The following is an 18,884-nucleotide window of genomic DNA, read 5'->3' as shown; positions in this document are numbered from 1 at the left end:
CACAACAGGGTATCGGCTCATCCAATCACCGCAGACATGTGATGATCACGTGAGGATCCAAATCGAGCTTCAAAATGTATTCGGGATACTATCAGACAACATTAATATCATATTAACTACCAGCAGGTACATATGATAATTAACCTATTTTAATGTTGATCTTCTGCTTTACATCTCCATTACCCGCCCCCTCCCCCCACCCGAATCATTTTAAATTCTTGATGAGCGGGAAAAAATATAACGGCTCTGCTCGCGTATCGTCAGTTAAACCACTTTCTCCCCAAGATATTTTAAATTCTTGATGAGCGGGAAAAAATATAACGGCTCTGCTCGCGTATCGTCAGTTAAACCACTTTCTCCCCAAGATATTTTAAATTCTTGATGAGCGGGAAAAAATATAACGGCTCTGCTCGCGTATCGTCAGTTAAACCACTTTCTCCCCAAGATATTTTAAATTCTTGATGAGCGGGAAAAAATATAACGGCTCTGCTCGCGTATCGTCAGTTAAACCACTTTCTCCCCAAGATATTTTAAATTCTTGATGAGCGGGAAAAAATATAACGGCTCTGCTCGCGTATCGTCAGTTAAACCACTTTCTCCCCAAGATATTTTAAATTCTTGATGAGCGGGAAAAAATATAACGGCTCTGCTCGCTTATCGTCAGTTAAACCACTTTCTCCTCAAGATTATGAAGCGGACAGCAACCTTATGTCATAATGTAAGTATGTTTTATAGTAGCCTACTTATAAAATTACCATAATATTGCCATGTTTTGAACATACCATGACATTCATTGAAACAGCATGTTAATACCATAACTAATAGCTATAGGCCTATAAGTACAGCAATACCATGCTATATATAGGCCTATTGGAGTACCATGGTATATTACCATCGCTGTACTGTAGTGCTTCAGTAGGCTACTATTGGTAAGGGTGATAAAACCACAAGTTTTTATGCTGTGCTATGGTTTTGATGTTTTATGTGTATAGCCTAAGTAATCACATTTTTAACAATGTGCCGATTTAAGCGGGGACACTTTCTTTCCTAACTAGTTTGAGAGAAATTTGCTGGTCCAAATCAATTACTCATAAACAACACTAGAGAGCAGCAAAAGACTGCAAACTGAGACAGACTTCATGCTGGTAATCAATAGAGAGGACAGATTTAGACAGCTTCTGTTATTCAGACTAAGCATAGGCCTGGTCCTCGAGTCTGTCACGTGATCCCAGAAATCCATCCATCAAAACCCAGTTTCTAATGCCTGCATATCAATCAACGGCCATTTTTAGAGTGAGTGTTAAGACAGCTGCACTCTGGGACCTTCATCAGCTCTGTTCTTGCACTATAAATACCCTGTGCTCGTTAGGAACTCTTGTGTAGCGATTAAAAAGGGTGTAAATATATGCCCTGACAATCATTCAATTATGATTCTTCACTAAATTATGCATCGTAGAATCAGAAATTTGACTGGGTTTGATCAAACTAGATTTGATTATTTTGGTTATCCTCCACATTTGAGTCCTCAGAATCAGCATATTTACTAAAAAAAATAATTACATGCAATTGTAGCTGGAGGGATATTTTACACCGTAGTAAATATTGTCAAAAACAGCAGACCAGGTTTTACATTCATTGTGCCATGCAGGCATTGCATTTTGAATAAGAAATTAATGCATAATACTTTAGATATTATTATGCTAATTATGAATGATTTCTTAAAACCTGAGTTTATTGCATTGCGATTTCATTGTCAAAGTCATGCATAACGTCATATTATGTATGGCTGTGTTTGTTTGTGCATTGTCAGTCTGATGTAATATTAGTTTAGCAGCAGCTCGATTTATAATTCAATGCATTTGCCAATATTGCTTGTTATTTGTTGTGTTTTTTGGCTTTCTTCTTGTCATTTGGGGCCTATCTGAGCACATGCTGTGTATTTTCTCCACTCTTTCATCGTAATTTCCACATAACGTGATTTGTGCTTTTTATTGTCAATTTGAGGTGAAACACCTGCTTAGTGCATAAACAAAAGTGTTTAATTTTTAAGGCTTCAGGAAGCTCATCCAGTCATTAACAGATTGCTTTAACCTCAATCCCCTCTCTAATGATCTGATGGCTGCTTGTCATGTCTTGTAAAGGCTCATTTGATATATTTATGTTTGTTTGGTTAAGTTTTCTCAGTGTGTGTCTTAACAGCTGTACCCAGAAACTTGCTCATATACATAAGTCTATCTAAAAATGACAGCACATCTCTCTGTTCTATCGGCGGTGTGCGCTGTAAGATGTCAGATGTGGCTTTCTCACCGTGCAGGGGGTTCAGACTTGAAATAGTTATTTTCCCAAAAGGCAAATCACACCACAGAACACGGATAGCACAGACACTCTCACCAGTTAATTACACCTCAATTATAGTCCTGTTCAGATCCTTTTAACACACACCGAGTACCAGAGGTGTGTGTACGGGTTTGTCAGATCCAGACATTGCATTGCTTTTCCTGAGCGCACCTTTGATGCACAGATGTGATGCTTCTATTGGAGCATGAAAGGGGGAAAAAAATCCCACAAGTTATCAGATTCACTTTGTAGTTTTGTAATTTTTTGCTTTGATTCCCATCATTCTTTTAATAGTTTACAAATGCCGGTTTGATTCCCAGGAATACACATACTGGGTTCATTTAAATTTTGATAGGATTAAACCTGTCTGGCATCTTTAAAAAGAATCTACTTGTGTTTTGGTTACAAATAAAATGCACATATTACAAGTAGCCTTCACTATTCTCCTAAATGCATGCACTTCGATATTTCCCTAAATGCATGAATTTCAATATTCTCCTAAATTCATGCACTTCGATATTTCCCTAAATGCATGAATTTCAATATTCTCCTAAATGCATGAATTTCAATATTCTCCTAAATGCATGAATTTCAATATTCTCCTAAATGCATGAATTTCGATATTCTCCCAAATGCATGCACTTCGATATTTCCCTAAATGCACAAATTTCTATATGTTCCTAAATGCACGAATTTCAATATTCTCCTAAATGCATGCACTTCGATATTTCCCTAAATGCATGAATTTCGATATGTTCCTAAATGCATGAACTTCGATATTCTCCTAAATGCATGAATTTCAATATTATCCTAAATGCATGCACTTCGATATTTCCCTAAATGCATGAATTTCCATATTCTCCTAAATGCATGAATTTCCATATTCTCCTAAATGCATGCATTTCTTTCAGTGCCAAGCTTGTAGAATAACACATTTTATTGTCAACAAGCACTGCTATTGTTGTGTTGCACTGAAAAACATTGTTTTTGGCTATTATTTATGTGTCATACAGAGCTGCTGTCAGAAATTTGTCTGGATGCAAGTTGCCAGTCACCACAATGATGCGATGGAGTCTAAAACGCTTCACTGCAAGAGGCTTCAGACACTCACGTGTTGAACCGTTAGGTACAAACACCATCGGCCTGCGGTAAAAAAAGATTATTATATATTTATTGATTTCTTCTGCAACAGAACATTGCTCTTTGTCATACAATGAAATCGGATGGTAATTAATAGTATGATAAGTATGATAAGCTTTGCATTGTCTTTTCTAAAGAGCTTCATAGACCCTTAATATTTAGTTTAGTCATTGAATGTCGTACAACAGCTCCTTTTGTGTTTCTGTGAAGAAAGTTAATCTTGGAGGATGGTTTGGAACAACATGAGGATGAGAAAGTGGTGATTTAACCCTTTAAACAGCATTTATCTGTGAGTAGTGGTTTTGAGTTTGGATTAATTCCAGGTTGTTTTATCCAGCTCTGTGCTCCAGAGAGACCAGCTGTTTTGGTGTTTTTATCAATCTGAAGTGTTTTCCAAAGGGCTTGCGGTCTGGTGTGGTTTAGTGTTGTGGTCAGAGCTCAGAGCTGCTATCGGGAAAGTTGCTGGTTCACTTCCCACAAGGACTGACCTATGAATTATCACCATTGTGTCTGTTATCAAGACACTTAACCTCAGGTTACTCCATGGTCATGGAGACTGACTCCATCATAAATTAATGTAGCTGCTCTATGGCATATCAAGTCACAAACACTGGTTCTGGTGTGGAAATATCATTTATATTATGTTTTATTCTACACTGAAATCTTGTCTTTGCTAAATAAAATTATTAATTTCTTCCAAGACCCCCAAATTTTGAACGGTATAGTGTGTTTTACAAACAGACGTTATGAGTGAGAAACATTTTAAGAAATATATTTCAAATGGTATTTTTTATAATTAATTGAATGTAAAAATGTATGCTTTTATCTGAAGTGTCTTATAGTTAACTTAACACCGGTTTAGTCCCTCTAGTCTAGAGTAACCTGAGGTTAAGTGCCTTGCATAGAGACACAGTGGTGATGGTCATAGGTCAGTCCTAGTGGCGACCAAACCAGCAAGCCTTAAGCTTTTATCAGGTACATCATACCTCCAACACTCATGAGATATGCTCTCCTGCTACCTAGACTAAGAAAGATGAGCTCCCACAGATCACTATGAACCAATGCATCCTCTGGTTCTCCTGTAGCTCTGTCATAACTGGGGCCAACGGGGTCAACAGTTCAGCTCCAGAGGAGCCGCCATCTGCTCCAAAATGTATTTGATCACACTGTTGGCATGATGCTTTTTGTATATTTTAGCATATTACTATTACTTATTTGGCATACTGGTAAAAAATGTATAGCCTGAATGCACTGTAAGTCGCTTTGGAGAAAAGCGTCTGCTAAATGCATAAATAAATAAAATAAATATTAAAAATAACTCTCAGTGACACTAGCATTTAAAAGTTTATGTTAAGAAAATAATGCTTTTATTGATCAAGGACACATTAAATTGATCAAAAGTGACAGTGAAGACATTTATAATGTAACAAAAGATTTATATTTAAAATAAATGCTGTTCTTTTGAACTTTCTGTTCATCTGTGAATCCTGAAAAATAAAATGTTTCACGGTTTCCACAAAAATATTGTGCAGCACGACTGTTTTCAACATTGATAATAATCAGAAATGTTTCTTGAGCAGCAAATCAGCATATTAGAGTGATTTCTGAAGATCATGTGACACTGAAGACTGGAGTAATGATGCTGAAAATACAGCTGCGCATCACAGAAATACATTACAGTTTAACAGATATTCACACAGAAAATAGTTATTTGAAATAGTAATAATATTTCACAATTTTTTCTATTTTATTTTACTTTTGATCAAATAAATGCAGCCTTGGCGAGCAGAAGAGACTTATTTTTAAAAACATAAAAAAATCACACGACCCCAAATCTTTAAACAGTGTATATGTATTATTTAATATAAAGATATAACCCGGTGACTAAAACCATTGCAAAAATTACAACAATTAGACAGAAAGCTAAACTTGACATCAATGACAGATTCATTTGCATTATTTGTGGTGCTTTGGAATACTTGATTCTGATTGGTCAATGTTATTGTTGTCCCGTGCAAAGGATTCCCTACATAGCTGTGCTAGTCTTTCTTCTAACATAATGAAATAGTTTACACTACAATATTTAATTTATATTAATTTATTTGATAAGCAGCTCTAAAATGCAGAATGGTTTGGAGTAATATATCATTATTTCAGTGTTAAAACAATGAAAGCCAATGAACAAACGTGTGTGTGTGTGTGTGTGTGTGTCAAGCGGGTTATTCAGGATGGAGGTTATCAAGTGTGTTGCATTTGTTCCCCGGTTCTGCCCACGAAGCCTGCATTTATTTGATTAATTATACAGTAAAATCAGCAAAAATGTTAAATATATTACAATTTAAAATAACTTATTCTTATGATACAAAGCTTAATTTTCATCAGATATTACTCCAGTCTTCAGTGTCTCATGATCCTTCAGAAATCATTCTAATGTGCTCATATATATATATATATGATCACATAAAATGCTGTTTTGCAGCAAGAAGTGAAATTTGTTTTAGTTTTTTTTTGCACTAAATAAAAATGTTTTCCTAAGTTTTACACCTAAAACCTTAAATCAAATGCGAAGTGCGATGAAGACTTATTAGTGCAAAGAAAAAGCTGCTGCAATCACATAATGACTAGTGAAATACTATTTTTATCTTATTGCAAGACACATTTGGTTGTAGAATAAATGAATCACGGGCGATCAACTGCATTTGCATGAGGCAACGCTGACTAATGACAAGAAAATACTTAAAAAACAACTGTTTGCGTCTTAATATCAACTTTCTCATGTTGCTGCTCTTATTATTCATGTTTCTCAGAGCTCCTGCTGTTTTCATGATGTTGGCATGTGCCAGACTGGTTGAGACATAAAGCCAGTGCAGTATCAAAGCGGTTTGGAGTGAATCCGGATCACTTCCTCTTTGGAAATCCCTTCAGGTGTCTGATGGCCCGGGATCAGATGGGTCGTGTTTTTCTCTCCTCGTTTACAGGCTGTGACTCTCGACATGCAGAGCGCAGGTGAAGTGTCTATTGATTAGTGGAGTTCCTGCATTAATGCGTGTTAGTGTCGCAGTCGATTGACTCGTTGTAAGAGTACAGTTCCTGTCCTCCCAAAGCTCAGGGTCATGTGTGCATGTGATCCATTAGCTAAACGAACAAGACAAGATCAGACATCCTCCAGTTCAATCTCAAAGCGCCATGACACAAGGAGAAAACTTTCCTTTAGAGGTGGGGAAATAAAATAAAAAAAACATGCCACTGCAACATAATTTCATATCTACATTATATCAGCCACCAGATCTCTGCTGGAATGATTCACTGAAAAACCTACTACTGCTTAACTACTTACAAGTGTGGCATATAATCTAAATGTCAGCACATGTGCTGTGTATCATTGACATCACCTCCACATAGGCCTTGAATCAATTGTAGTCACCATTTGTTTGCTATCGAACATAGTTTAAAGGGGTCATATGATGCGATTTCACTCTCTTTGGAGTGTTACAAGCTCTTGGTGCATAAAGAAGATCTGTAAAGTTGCAAAGACTAAAGTTTCAAATCCAAAGAGATATTCTTTATAAAACGAGTCATTTTATTAAGAGTCAGCCACACCTACCTAAAATGGTTCGTTCTAACACGCCCCCACATGTCTACGTCACGATCTGGGAAGATTTGCATAACGCCGCACAAATGTTCACGCAAAGAAAGAAGGCGTAACTTTTATTCTCGCTGTAGTATTGTTGCTGCCGCCGCCATGTTGTGAAGACGCTGTGTGTTTCGTTGTGAAAGCGAAACTACTTTGTTTGGTCTTCCAAAAGAGGACAGGACTAGAAATCAGTGGTTAAGTTGTATTTACAACACTGTTCCAGAACACTTCAACCCAAATATTCAGATGTGTGCAGCGCATTTTATGGAGGACTGTTTCCTGATCCTGGGAGAGTAGACTACAATGCCGGCTGTTCTGACTCACAGACTGTAAGTACGTTTTTTATATTTAAAGAATTTGCCACTGATGATTCAAACATGAGTTTTGAGCAGTGTAGAGTAGCACTTGTTGTTTGCCATTTCTCTGATCATAAATGCAGACACGGTTTTATGTTTACGCGGCGCGATGCAACGCAATGTGTAAAAAGACGTTATAAGTCATTATAATAAATAATTATGTCCCCACTGGATGCAACAAATGCCTCGTTTGTAATGGGTTTTCATGTTTTTGTCTCGCTCTGGGACATGGCATCACAGTATGGTGAGGGACGTAACATTTCCGTCACATGCTTGAGGTATTCGGCCAATCACAACACACTGGATAGCTGGCCAATCACAGCACACCTCGCTTTTCAGACCGATGAGCTTTGTAAAAATTGACGCGTTTCAGAAAGGCGGGGCATAGAGGAGAAACAATAATGTACAGTATGTGGAAAACAATGTGTTTTTTTAACCTTAAACCGCATAAACACATTTCATTACACCAAATACACAAAATAATGTTCTTTTTAGCAACGTCATATGATCCCTTTAATGTTTGATTACGTGTTTCCTGTTGGAGCAAAAGATGAAAAGATGAAACATAATCAAGGGCTTGAGGCCTATAGGCTTTAGTTTATGTAGCATGAGCCATGATTTGCTATTTGTTACTGTTAGTGGTATTTATAATGTTGGAGAGATACATTCTTAATCTAGATTATTTGATTGTACAAAAAAGTATAAGCCATATACACGATTATTCGGTCATTTTTAAATGTGCAACACTAAAGTTGTTTTTGTCACCTTTCAGGAGAACACAGACATATCTGTCTTATTTTGCATGATAATATTTACGCAAATGTGCGAGACTTCTGGTGTATTAGCCACTATAGGTAAATAAACAAAATAAACAAAGCACAGTAAAAGGTAAATTATTTGCAAACCAGTGTGTTTACGATTATGATAATTAATTAAATTAATATGTTAACAAATATCAGTTTGCAATATTAAGCATCAAACTGACTCTGGTAAAGGTAAAATAACTGGAAGCGAATGACGCACACAATTACGTCACAAAAGCTGTGACGTTAAAAATAAGGTGACTAAAAAGCTCTGCAGGCATGACTGAAAGACACTAAATTAAGAAAACAAAATTAAGAAAAGCCTCTTTTCTTCTTCTTTGATGTTTAACGGCAGTTGGCAGCCAACTTCAATGGTGCATTACCGCCACCTACTGTACTGGAGTGTGGACCGGCGCTAGACAAAAATAAACCATATCTAGAAGGAAGACTTTCCTTCTCCCTTCTTCCCACCCTCCCCTTTTATAATACTAATGATTTCCAAAACTGTAATCTACTGTATATCCTATTTGCTAAACCAGTGTCTTTAGGAAGCTAAATAAAATAAAGAAATGCGACACGCAGGCGTTCAAATAAAGACATAACGGTGCGTTTGTGGTTGATCTGGAGATCGAGATCCATCATGATGTTTCTGGAGAACGAGAATTGTTCAGTGCACCATTTAAAAAGAATGATTCTGCTGACGTTTAAGAGTTAGAATAGGATATTAATAATAATTTAAAAAAACATTCTAAAAATACTGATCTTTGGTTTATTGCACAAATTGGGGATAATTCTAAAATGGCTTTTAAGACGTTGGAATTAAAAAATGCAAAACATTGGTTATATTTCAAAATAAACCAAAAACGCATTTTATTTTCTGTGTGCTTTACGAAACGCTCGTTCTAAAGCTTGTTTATTAAAATATGACTGAACGTTTACAACACGAAGTGGAGTAAAACATTCAATTAACGAATTTCATTTGAGTAGTTCTTCTAATGAACTGGTTCATGAATAAGTGTAGTTTCAAATTAGATTTCGTTAAATAAATACACCAGCTATTAATCACATAGGAGATAAAAACTACATGAAAAAGAAAAGATGAAGATGAAATAGATTAATGTAGCTGTGCAAATAAAGACAAAGAAAGTATGAAAAGCACATTTTATTTCACCTTTCATAACAGTGCCATGAGAACATTTGTACAAGATACATCACAATCTAAAGTGCACAAATACTGTACAACAGAGGGATCTTAAATAAAAGGAAAAAAATCACATCAGGCTTCATAGAAAAATATGATTAAAAAGAATGAAGGGCATGCTTTAAAAAGAATCCAAAGTAAAAACCCCATTAAAATGAAGCATGTTTCACAAATGAGCAAAAAAAATGAACAAGCACAACCAGGAGCACGAAAGCTTTGGCACTTGCAGATTAAAAGATTAAAAACACAACATGGGCAGATCACTTCAAACAAAATAAAGAAAGAGATAGAGAGAGAGTCGACCCCAATAAGCAGTTCTTAAGGGCTTGTGTAGAAGGCGTAATAACCCATGGCTTTATGGCTCTCTTTATTGTACTCCTCAGAGCTCAAGTCCTCACACTTTATACTAGGTGAAGCGTCTGTACTGGAGCCTCCAGGCGAAACGCGTCGCCTTTTACACGCCATCAAGTATCCGCTGGTGTCCCCCGAATCTACAGCCTTCAGCACCGGCGGGACCTCCATCCAGGGGCCGGTGCTGCCAGTCGTGGGGGCCGCCGTGGAGCTCTCGTCCTGCAGCTTGTCTTTAGAGGACAGCAGGTCATCAGTGTATGCCGGAGGGCTCGGCCGGGGCGACCAAGGCAAGCCGGTGGTCATCTTCCTCGGATACGAACTTCTGCTGCTCCAGCCGGCCGCCATGGAAGCGAAGGCCGAGTCGGGGTAATAGCTGAGTGCATGCGGACTCTGCAGCGGAAGCGGCTTGATGCCATACGGCAGGAGGCTGGAGGCCGAGTACTCGCTCTCATAGGACAGGTCCAGTTTACCAGACACCCCGCTTTGCTGAACGGGCCCCACGAACCAGCGCTGAGCCGAAGCCGAGCCTGCAGCAGAGTCTTCGATCTGAGGAGAAAGCAGGCCGTTGGTCTGTGGCACAGCGCGCTCGCTGGCGTAGAAGCGGTGGTTTTGCGGCAGGTTGTTTACAAACTGGTCTTGGAAGAAGGGCTGCATTGCATAGCGGGCGCCGGGGACAATCTGGTGCGACCGCGGAGAATCAGTAGGAGAGGGCGTCAGTCTGTCGCTCTCTGGAGCCGTGTACATCCTGAGAGAGAAGCGGCAGAGAAAGACAGAAGCTGTTAGCAGTTCATCTTATCGCTCTAAAGTGACGCTTTCTGATCAGCTGCCTAAAATATGATGCCTGGGATAATCAATCGATGCACAGTGGGGGGAAAATAAATTGGTGCAGAAACAATTTGCACTCAGAAATTGCTATTAAATTTCACAATTAATTTCAAAGAAAAAGCAAGTAACACACTGAATTAAATGTGAAATTTTAAAGCAGAAAGAATGAAATAGTAATTTCTTGTAAAGCATACTTTGTTTTATTTTTGAAAAAATAAATACAATTTTTTTTTTTACAGGTGTAGCTAAAAATCTTCACTAAACAGAGGGGGAGATATATTATTAAAAATATAAAAATGCAATTTTATAGATATATAAACATTAAATTCATTAGTTAACACAAACTAGCAATGCAAAATATGTATAAAGCATTTATTTTCTTTTTTAATTATTAAACATTTAATAACATTACTGAAATTAAAAGTTATGATATTATTTAATGAACCTGAGCTAACATGAACAGTTGCATTTTTATTAATGCATTGCCTTTGTTAACTAATGGGACCTTGTTGTAAAGTGTTACCATATAAATATTGTAAATACAGTCCCAAATTATCCATGTTCACCCTTCATACTACGGAATTTTATAAACATTGCATTGTAGCATAAATGCATAGAAAACGAAACTGGAAAATGTTCAATATTGTATTATTTAAAAGAAAGGTTTTCAGACTCTAAAAGTAAAATCTGGAGCTGTGCTCATTTTTTTGCTTAGAACTTTTGTTTAAATAAAGGGACTGACAAAAGGAAGGCCCGTGTATTTTGAGAGGTTTCATAATTCGCTCATTGTCACTTTCTGTAGTATGAAATGCACTTACGAATCATAATTGTCTCTGAAGCCTTTTGCGAAGGGGTTGTGGTCGATCTTGAGCTGTGTGATCTGCAATTAAACACAAACACCAGGAGTTCAGAAGCAGAGCGAAATGCAGAAGTGGCTGCAGGGAGCTGCGGCTGGGTTACTGCTTACGTCTGTGTTCTGGTAAGCCGTTACAGCGATGAACTGGTTTTCAGGGAAAGTGAAGGTCTGTGTTTTAGCTTCGTTGCTCATGTCCTCCACACCATCCTCCGTCACCTCCACGATGTGCAGCCGCGGCTGGTACTTGTGCAGAGACTGCATGACGATCATCTATTTCAACACACACACAAACAGAGACAGATGGCATCAGTGTTTGTGCAGAGTTCATGGCCAGCGCTTGCAGTTAGACGAACAGAGGTGTCAAAGCCGCACACTAAAGACCTCTGAGATGACTGGAAGTTTCTTCACACACACACACACACACACATTTATCTTTATCTTTAAAATGCGCCAGATGCATCAGTTCTTTGAAACATGCACTAAAATATCACACAGTAAATAAGTAATATTTAAAGCTTGTTTTTTCATCTATTTTTGGTGTTGAAGACAGTATGATTTACACTCTCAGAATAAAAAAAAAAACATAACTTTCCAACATTGTCGGTTTGATCTTTTTTTTTTTTTGTGCAACAAAACAAGTCTAATAAACAAAAAAAATGAATGCATGCCTTTATCATATTTTCCATCAACAATTCCAAACTGATAAATAAAACACTGAATATTGCTCTACTAGAGTTTGAGTGTTATTTGTTTACCTGAGTATTGTTGTTATTTGCGCCCTTGTTGTTGGTTAGCTTCAGTTTTCCGAATGATATTTCTTGCCTCATCCAGTGTGCTCCAGTGTTTGGTGATTCTGGGTGAACATAAACCTTGTTTCCTACAGAAAAAAACCAAAAGAAGAATAATAATGTTTCGTGTGGTATTAATTTATTAGTTTGTCTAAACAGACAGAAAAAGCAGCAACAAAAAGCTTTTTTTTTTTTAAAAGCTCCTTCGTGAAAAACAGATGTATCGTGACTAAGAGCGATTTGTTTTGAATAATTCTAATGCATAGAGCCGAATAACACGTCCACCCCCGCGTGTTCTCGAGTGCCATCGCTGAGAATCGCTCATGTTAAATGTGAAACTTGTTTCAATGCAAAACACACTCATTTTTAAACGAAATGACATGTTAAACGCTGAAAAAAAAATGATTAAGGTAAAATAAAACAAACGCGCGCATACAGAAACATTTTTGGAAATCGTAACGTCATATTTTAGTTTTAAAATTCCTGGCAAATTATTTGAAGAAATTCGTTGATATTCATGCATTTCAATTAGGCCTATACCAGCGAAGATTTTATATATTTAACTTTGCAATTTAACAATTTAAAATTGCAGTTCCACTCAAAAGAAAAAAATCCTTAAAATAACCATTTATTTACTCGGTGTGAAGAACATTTTAATTATGTAAAGAACATTTTTTTTCATTTGAAAGAAATAGAGGTTCCCAAATGCAGTGTTTGTAATGATTCCATTTTTAAATATGAACTAAAATGCGCTTTTAACATACTATGTCTTAAAAAATGTATTTAGTCACCACTTGTAGTACGTACTAGTGTAGAAAGGATGGGTTTGAGTGTACTGCAAGCGATAATGGTCGGTTACCCGGAAAGGGTCACCCGCTCAGCGCGAGAGCTCTTTAATGAAAAACCCCACCGGGTGTCCTCATCAAACCCATCCGCTGACTCTCTTTAGCTCGTCATTGTAATTAAAATTCCTTGATGACAGCCACAGGCCGGATGACAAATTAAAGAGAGTCAGTTATAGCTACATTTAATGAGTCGCAAAAATAACACTATCATCCATTAACCTATTCACACTTTTTATTTGGCCCATTTGACCTCGTTCTATTTGCTTTCAGAGTGATACCATGATTTGACCTGCTGCTGCTCTCTCACACATTATTCCTTAAATCAACAACATCTGCAGCTTCAATCTTTAAATCCTGCTCAATTATTATCAATGTAATGAAAAACCAAAGTTGGATTCGGACTTGTCGTTTCAGCTCAGTCGGTGTGTCTAAATTATGAGATCAAATCCTGAAATCATCTCAACTGATAGTATGAGAAGGTGTGATGTAAAGACGATCCACACACAGCACCTGAGAAACACACACACACACACACACACACTCTCTCTCTCTCAGGCAGGAATGATTATGCGTTCTCACCTGACAGATCCCGGGTCCCAAGTGCCTTGTAGTTTTTAAGGTGTGAGATTCACAAGGATTAGCTCCCAGCTAAGAGGAATATTGAGACGAGAACGACTTCTCCGTGCAGAATACAGAATTCTGCGTTCTACAGAAGAAATGAGCTTTTAGACTGTCAGTCTTAAAAGTAAAGGTTGTTTATTGGCATCTACACGGTTCCACGAAGAACCTTCAGAAGCTTTCCATTCCACAAAAGGTTTTTTAGATGATTAAAATGTTCTTCACACTCAGGAAAACGAATGGCTCTGAAAGAACTGTTCACTGAAAGGTTCGTTGGGGAGCCAAAACCAAAAATGGTTCTTCTACACTCTTAAAAATAAAGGTTCTTTATTGGCATCAATGGTTCCAGTGAAGAACCCTTGAGATTTACATTTGACAATGTTCTTCATAGTGGAAAAAAGGTTGTTTGGATTATTAAAATGTTGTAGAGAAATGGTTCTTTTAATAACTGTTCACAGAGAGGTCCTTTGAGGAACCCAAAATGGTTCTTTTATGGCATGGCTGTGAGCCTTTATATTTAAAAGTGTATCTGCCATGCAATTAAAAGAGATCATGAAGAGTTAAATTAAGCTTTGGGACAGTTTCAAAAATAAAGATTCTTTATTGATGTCTATATGGTTCCATGAAGAATCTTTAACATCCATGGAACCGTTTCCAATCCACAAAAGATTCTTTATAGTGGAAAAGGTTCTTTAGATGATAAAATCACTCTAAAATATAAAGGTTCCAAAAGGTAGCAGTGCCCAGCAGTGCCATAAAAGAACCATTTTTGGAACCTTTCAGTGGACAGTTCTTAAAAGAACCATTTGTGTGAAGAACATTTTAATTATGTAAAGAACCTTTTGTGGAATGGAAAGTTTCCATGGATGTCAAAGGTTCTTCAGAAGCCAATAAAGAACCATTATTTTGAATAAAATGGTTCTTCTATTGCAATACTGTGAAGCTTTATTGTTAAGTCTATGAGTTGCTTTAGTTTATTGCTTTGTATATTTATGCCAAAATATGTGTGCGCATTATCCGTGTGCAGATGTGTGTTATGAGCAGGGAATATGTGTGTATATGTGTTTGCATGTGTGCAATCTAGAGATGTGTGAAGAATTTGGGGAAAAGGGGCTAAAAATCTGTGAAAAGACAGAGAGGGGGGCTGGAACTCAGCTGGAAACTGATTGGCTGCCAGCCTGAGGAGGAAATAAGAATCTGCTGTCCTCTCCGGTCTGGGACCTCGGTGACCGGGCGCAAGATGTCTGCCACGGCCCCCAAGGGCCCCGCGGCGTCCCCTCAACACTCCTCTGCCAGCGTCTTTCTCATTTTATTATTGACTCAAAATGCCACCCAGTCTTTATTTCCCTCGCTCGCTCTCTCTCTCTCGCTCTCTCCGTCCTGAGCGCACAGGAGTGAGTCGGGCAAAAGGCTGCGGTTGAATCAGGGTCACTCAAAATCAATACTGTGCTTTTAGATGGGACAGATGCATAAGGGACGGTAATAGTCTTAAATGTTCTTTTGTAACTCTCAGAGGCTTTGAGAAGGGAGACGGTGGAGTTTGGATTCTGAAAAATCACGACTCTTTTTACATTTTCCAATGCAGAGTATTTTCATTGTGGTTCACAGAGCTGAAGATCTGGGTCAGTCACAGCGATTTCACTCAGATACATGTGAACTAGTATAGTATGAGTATATATATATATATATATATATATATATATATATGAGTATATACTAGTATGAGTATAATGCACATTTCTAGGCCCTACATTCTACATGAAAAATGAACAATATATTGTAAATCTTGTTTTTATAGGTGCCGTATAGATCAAGCTTATTGTTAGTGGCATTAACACGTTTTTGTGTGAGCATCGAAGTAAACTTCACTATTTGTGCTAATAGCATGCCTATATTTTTTGTGTGTGCAAATTTAATATGCATGCCCTTGCAAAAAAAAGAAGCAATTTACAGCATGTAATTGACTATTTAATTAAAATTTAATTTAATGTAGTTTATTGGCATGATAATGCGTGTTTACATACAGTATTCCCAAAGTATTATACACAAAACAAGTAGGCCTAATGAAGCTTTTAATATAGGCTAACAATAACAATAAAATAAGTGCTAAGTAAATAAGTGCTAAGTAAGAATTAACAAGCTAAGTGTAAATATTATATAGGCTATGATTTAAAAAATATATATACATAAGTTTCTTCATAACGTGTATCATAACGTGCCTATTTTTTGAGTAGAGCTGAAGTAGTAATTTTCTAAGTGATTAAAATTACGATTTTACTTGGTAGACAATAAAAAGGCGAAAAAGCTTGCAAATGCATATTATTTTAAATCGCAAATTAAATGAATAATATTCAAAAAAAGAAGAGCGTTATTATTTGCAATTAAAGTGACGAGGTCTACACTCTAGCGCGCTCCCCTTTGACCTGTGACGTCACGTCACTCAACTAATTGTTCTCGGCGTGTATTATACCGTGGCTCCCTGGTCATTAGTTCCATTCATTAGCGCTGCTATATTTCACGGTTGGCTGCACAAAACTCTAAAATGAACTATAAAAGTGCAGCTCTTTTAGTCGTGAAGATTATGGAAGTTTTTCACCGTATATAGTAGGGGAATTTACTGTTAACCATTTAACAGGTTTTTACTGTAGCATTTTTACGGTCTTTTACTGTTAAATTCACAGTCATTTTTTACACTGCAGAGACAGGCTGTAGCACACATAAAATGCAACCTTATTTAGACAGAGTATGATTTATATTAACATTTAGCTTTATTTTAACTAACAAAATTGTTTGTAATATTTGTAGTTTTAGTTGAAGTTAATAATAACCTTGACTGGCACTGAGACTCGATTAAATATCGATTACTGCATATACACTGATTATATATGACTTTTGAGCGGAGTTTGAGACGTTGTTGAGATCTCCTCTGTAACTCTAGAGGAGAAACATCTGACATGCTGGAGACGTTCTCACTCCATGATTAAAAGATTTAGTTTCAACTGTGTCATATAGATACTTTTTATTTTATTTATTTTTTTTATTTTATTTTAAAGAATTAAACACTATAGTATAAATATAAAATATTATATAAAATATATATTATATACATTTTTTATGCCACTTTGGAAAACTTAAAGAGCATATAAAAACTGTAATAATTAATTGTATCTGAGGATAAAATGGTTGTTTTGCATTTTTAACTGTAATTTGCATGAACATATTTGAACTACACACATATATATATATATATATATATACACTGTATATGTGTGTGTGTGTGTGTCTAGTTGCCAAAGCAACATTTTTTAAAAAGAACTAAAACTGAGGTTGAATAAAAAAGAAATAAACATATAAAAAAACTCATAAAAATGATAGAACACAACAAAATTACTAAAACTTTATCTAAAATTTAAATGGAAACAGAAAATATAAAAATTAAAACCAATGTATACTATTAAATAACTATAATAGTATCAGTGATACTAAAAAAAAAAACTGTAATCTGAAAAATGTCAAGTTGAGCACATTGCATTGTGGGATACAGTATTCAGTGAATGCAGTAGTTTCTGTGATGCATCAAAACATTTGCATACTGTGCATACTAAATACTGCAGAAACAGTAACAGTAGATGCTATTCTGAAATCAATCTTTGTGATTGAGTCTGTGTGAGTGTGTTTTGAGAGTAACATGTTAACTGGCTGGGATTTTTCACCGGTATCCTGTCGGTGTGTGTGTGTTTGTGTGTGTGTATGCACTTTGGAGAGTCATGAGGTGACTCCCGCGTGAGGTCCGGCGGCGGCCCGCGAGTGCTGTTACTCAGGAACAAGCAGGGCTTTTATCACATCTCCAGCTCTGACTCAGAAACTGCATTTCGCCGCTCTCTCTCTTTCTTCGGGACGGCGAGCGGACGCAATTCTCCGCAGCAGTTCAGCACAGGAGCAGCCGTGCATGGGCGCATCTCTGTGAGTCAGAGGTTTTTACACCTTTCGCTACGAAACACACACACACATATCTGTCTCTCAGCCTACTCAGGCATATGCTGCTTATGTCGACATGTTTATTGCTTTAAAACTGACCCCACAGAGAGAGGGAGACACGTGCGGGGAATCCCAGGCCCCTGTCTGTCTGTCTGTCCCTCAGTCTCTGGAGACATGAAACCAGTGCTCTTGTCTCTCAATGCTGCTGTCAGTTCAACTGATTGAGGCTAGGATCTTAATGTAGGATGAATGCAAGTAGTGAGATAATTTTATGTTTAATATTAGTGTATTGTGTGTGTTCTCTTTAGTGGCTTAAACTGGTATTATCATTATTATTATTATTTTTACCTTTAGTGTGATAAATTTAACAATGGCAGTAGACAAGACAAAGTACAGAAAAATGAACAAACAACAACAACAACAAAAAAGGAATGTACCGAAACCTCCCCCAGATATACTGTATGTATAAACAGGGAATGTGTAGTGTAAACATTTTCCACAGCCTTCCAATAGCCTATATGATAGGGAGAGTAATAATGATAATAATAATAATAATATACAGTTGTGTATACAATGTATTTGGATATAGTGTAGGCACATTTCTTGTAACACTGATGATTAGAGAGTGACAAATTATAGAAGGTGAGGTATTATTGGTAATAAAATGTAGAAGACAGAGAAGAAGCCAGAGGAAAAAGTAGACATTTAATGTGATATTTATTTTTCTCTCTTTATCTTCCTTTTTTTTCTTTTAAACTGGTATTATGTGAAGAGACGAGCCATTTGGATAATATTTGTGACCCTGGAGCACAAAAGCAGTCATAAGGGTCCATTTTTCGAAATTGAGATTTATACATAATCTGAAAGCTGAATAAATAAGCTTTCATTGATGTATGATTTGTTAGGACAATATTTGGACAATAGGCTATTTGGCTGAGATACAACTATTTGAAAATCTGGAATCTGAGGGTGCAAAAAAATCTAAATATTGAGAAAATCACCTTTAAAGTTGTCCAAATAAAGTTCTTAGCAATGCATATTACTGATCAAAAATTTACTTTTGATATATTTACAGTATGAAATTTACAAAATATCTTCATGGAACATAATCTTTACTTAATATCATAATGATTTTTGGCATAAAAGAAAAAT

At 36.7% G+C, this 18,884-nt stretch overlaps 1 protein-coding gene across 1 annotated transcript in view; it reads right to left on the bottom strand.

Moving 5' to 3' along the window:
- Positions 1 to 9,440: 9,440 nt before the first annotated feature.
- The window catches only part of LOC107569135 (eomesodermin-like), an 11,682-nt gene continuing 2,238 nt past the window's right edge, over positions 9,441 to 18,884 (bottom strand). The window contains exons 2-5 of the mRNA XM_016255139.1: positions 12,259 to 12,380; positions 11,615 to 11,773; positions 11,466 to 11,527; positions 9,441 to 10,567 (exon numbers count right to left, since the gene is read on the bottom strand). Coding sequence (XP_016110625.1) covers positions 9,790 to 10,567; positions 11,466 to 11,527; positions 11,615 to 11,773; positions 12,259 to 12,380 — 1,121 coding nt within the window. The 3' untranslated portion in view covers positions 9,441 to 9,789. The remainder of the gene's footprint in view (positions 10,568 to 11,465; positions 11,528 to 11,614; positions 11,774 to 12,258; positions 12,381 to 18,884) is intronic.

Source organism: Sinocyclocheilus grahami, unplaced genomic scaffold, assembly GCF_001515645.1.
Source record: "Sinocyclocheilus grahami isolate Dianchi unplaced genomic scaffold, SAMN03320097.WGS_v1.1 scaffold1315.1, whole genome shotgun sequence".
NCBI classification, from domain to species: Eukaryota; Metazoa; Chordata; class Actinopteri; order Cypriniformes; family Cyprinidae; genus Sinocyclocheilus; species Sinocyclocheilus grahami.
The sequence above is the reverse complement of the archived record's forward strand: the minus strand, read 5'-3'. Positions and strand labels throughout refer to the sequence as shown.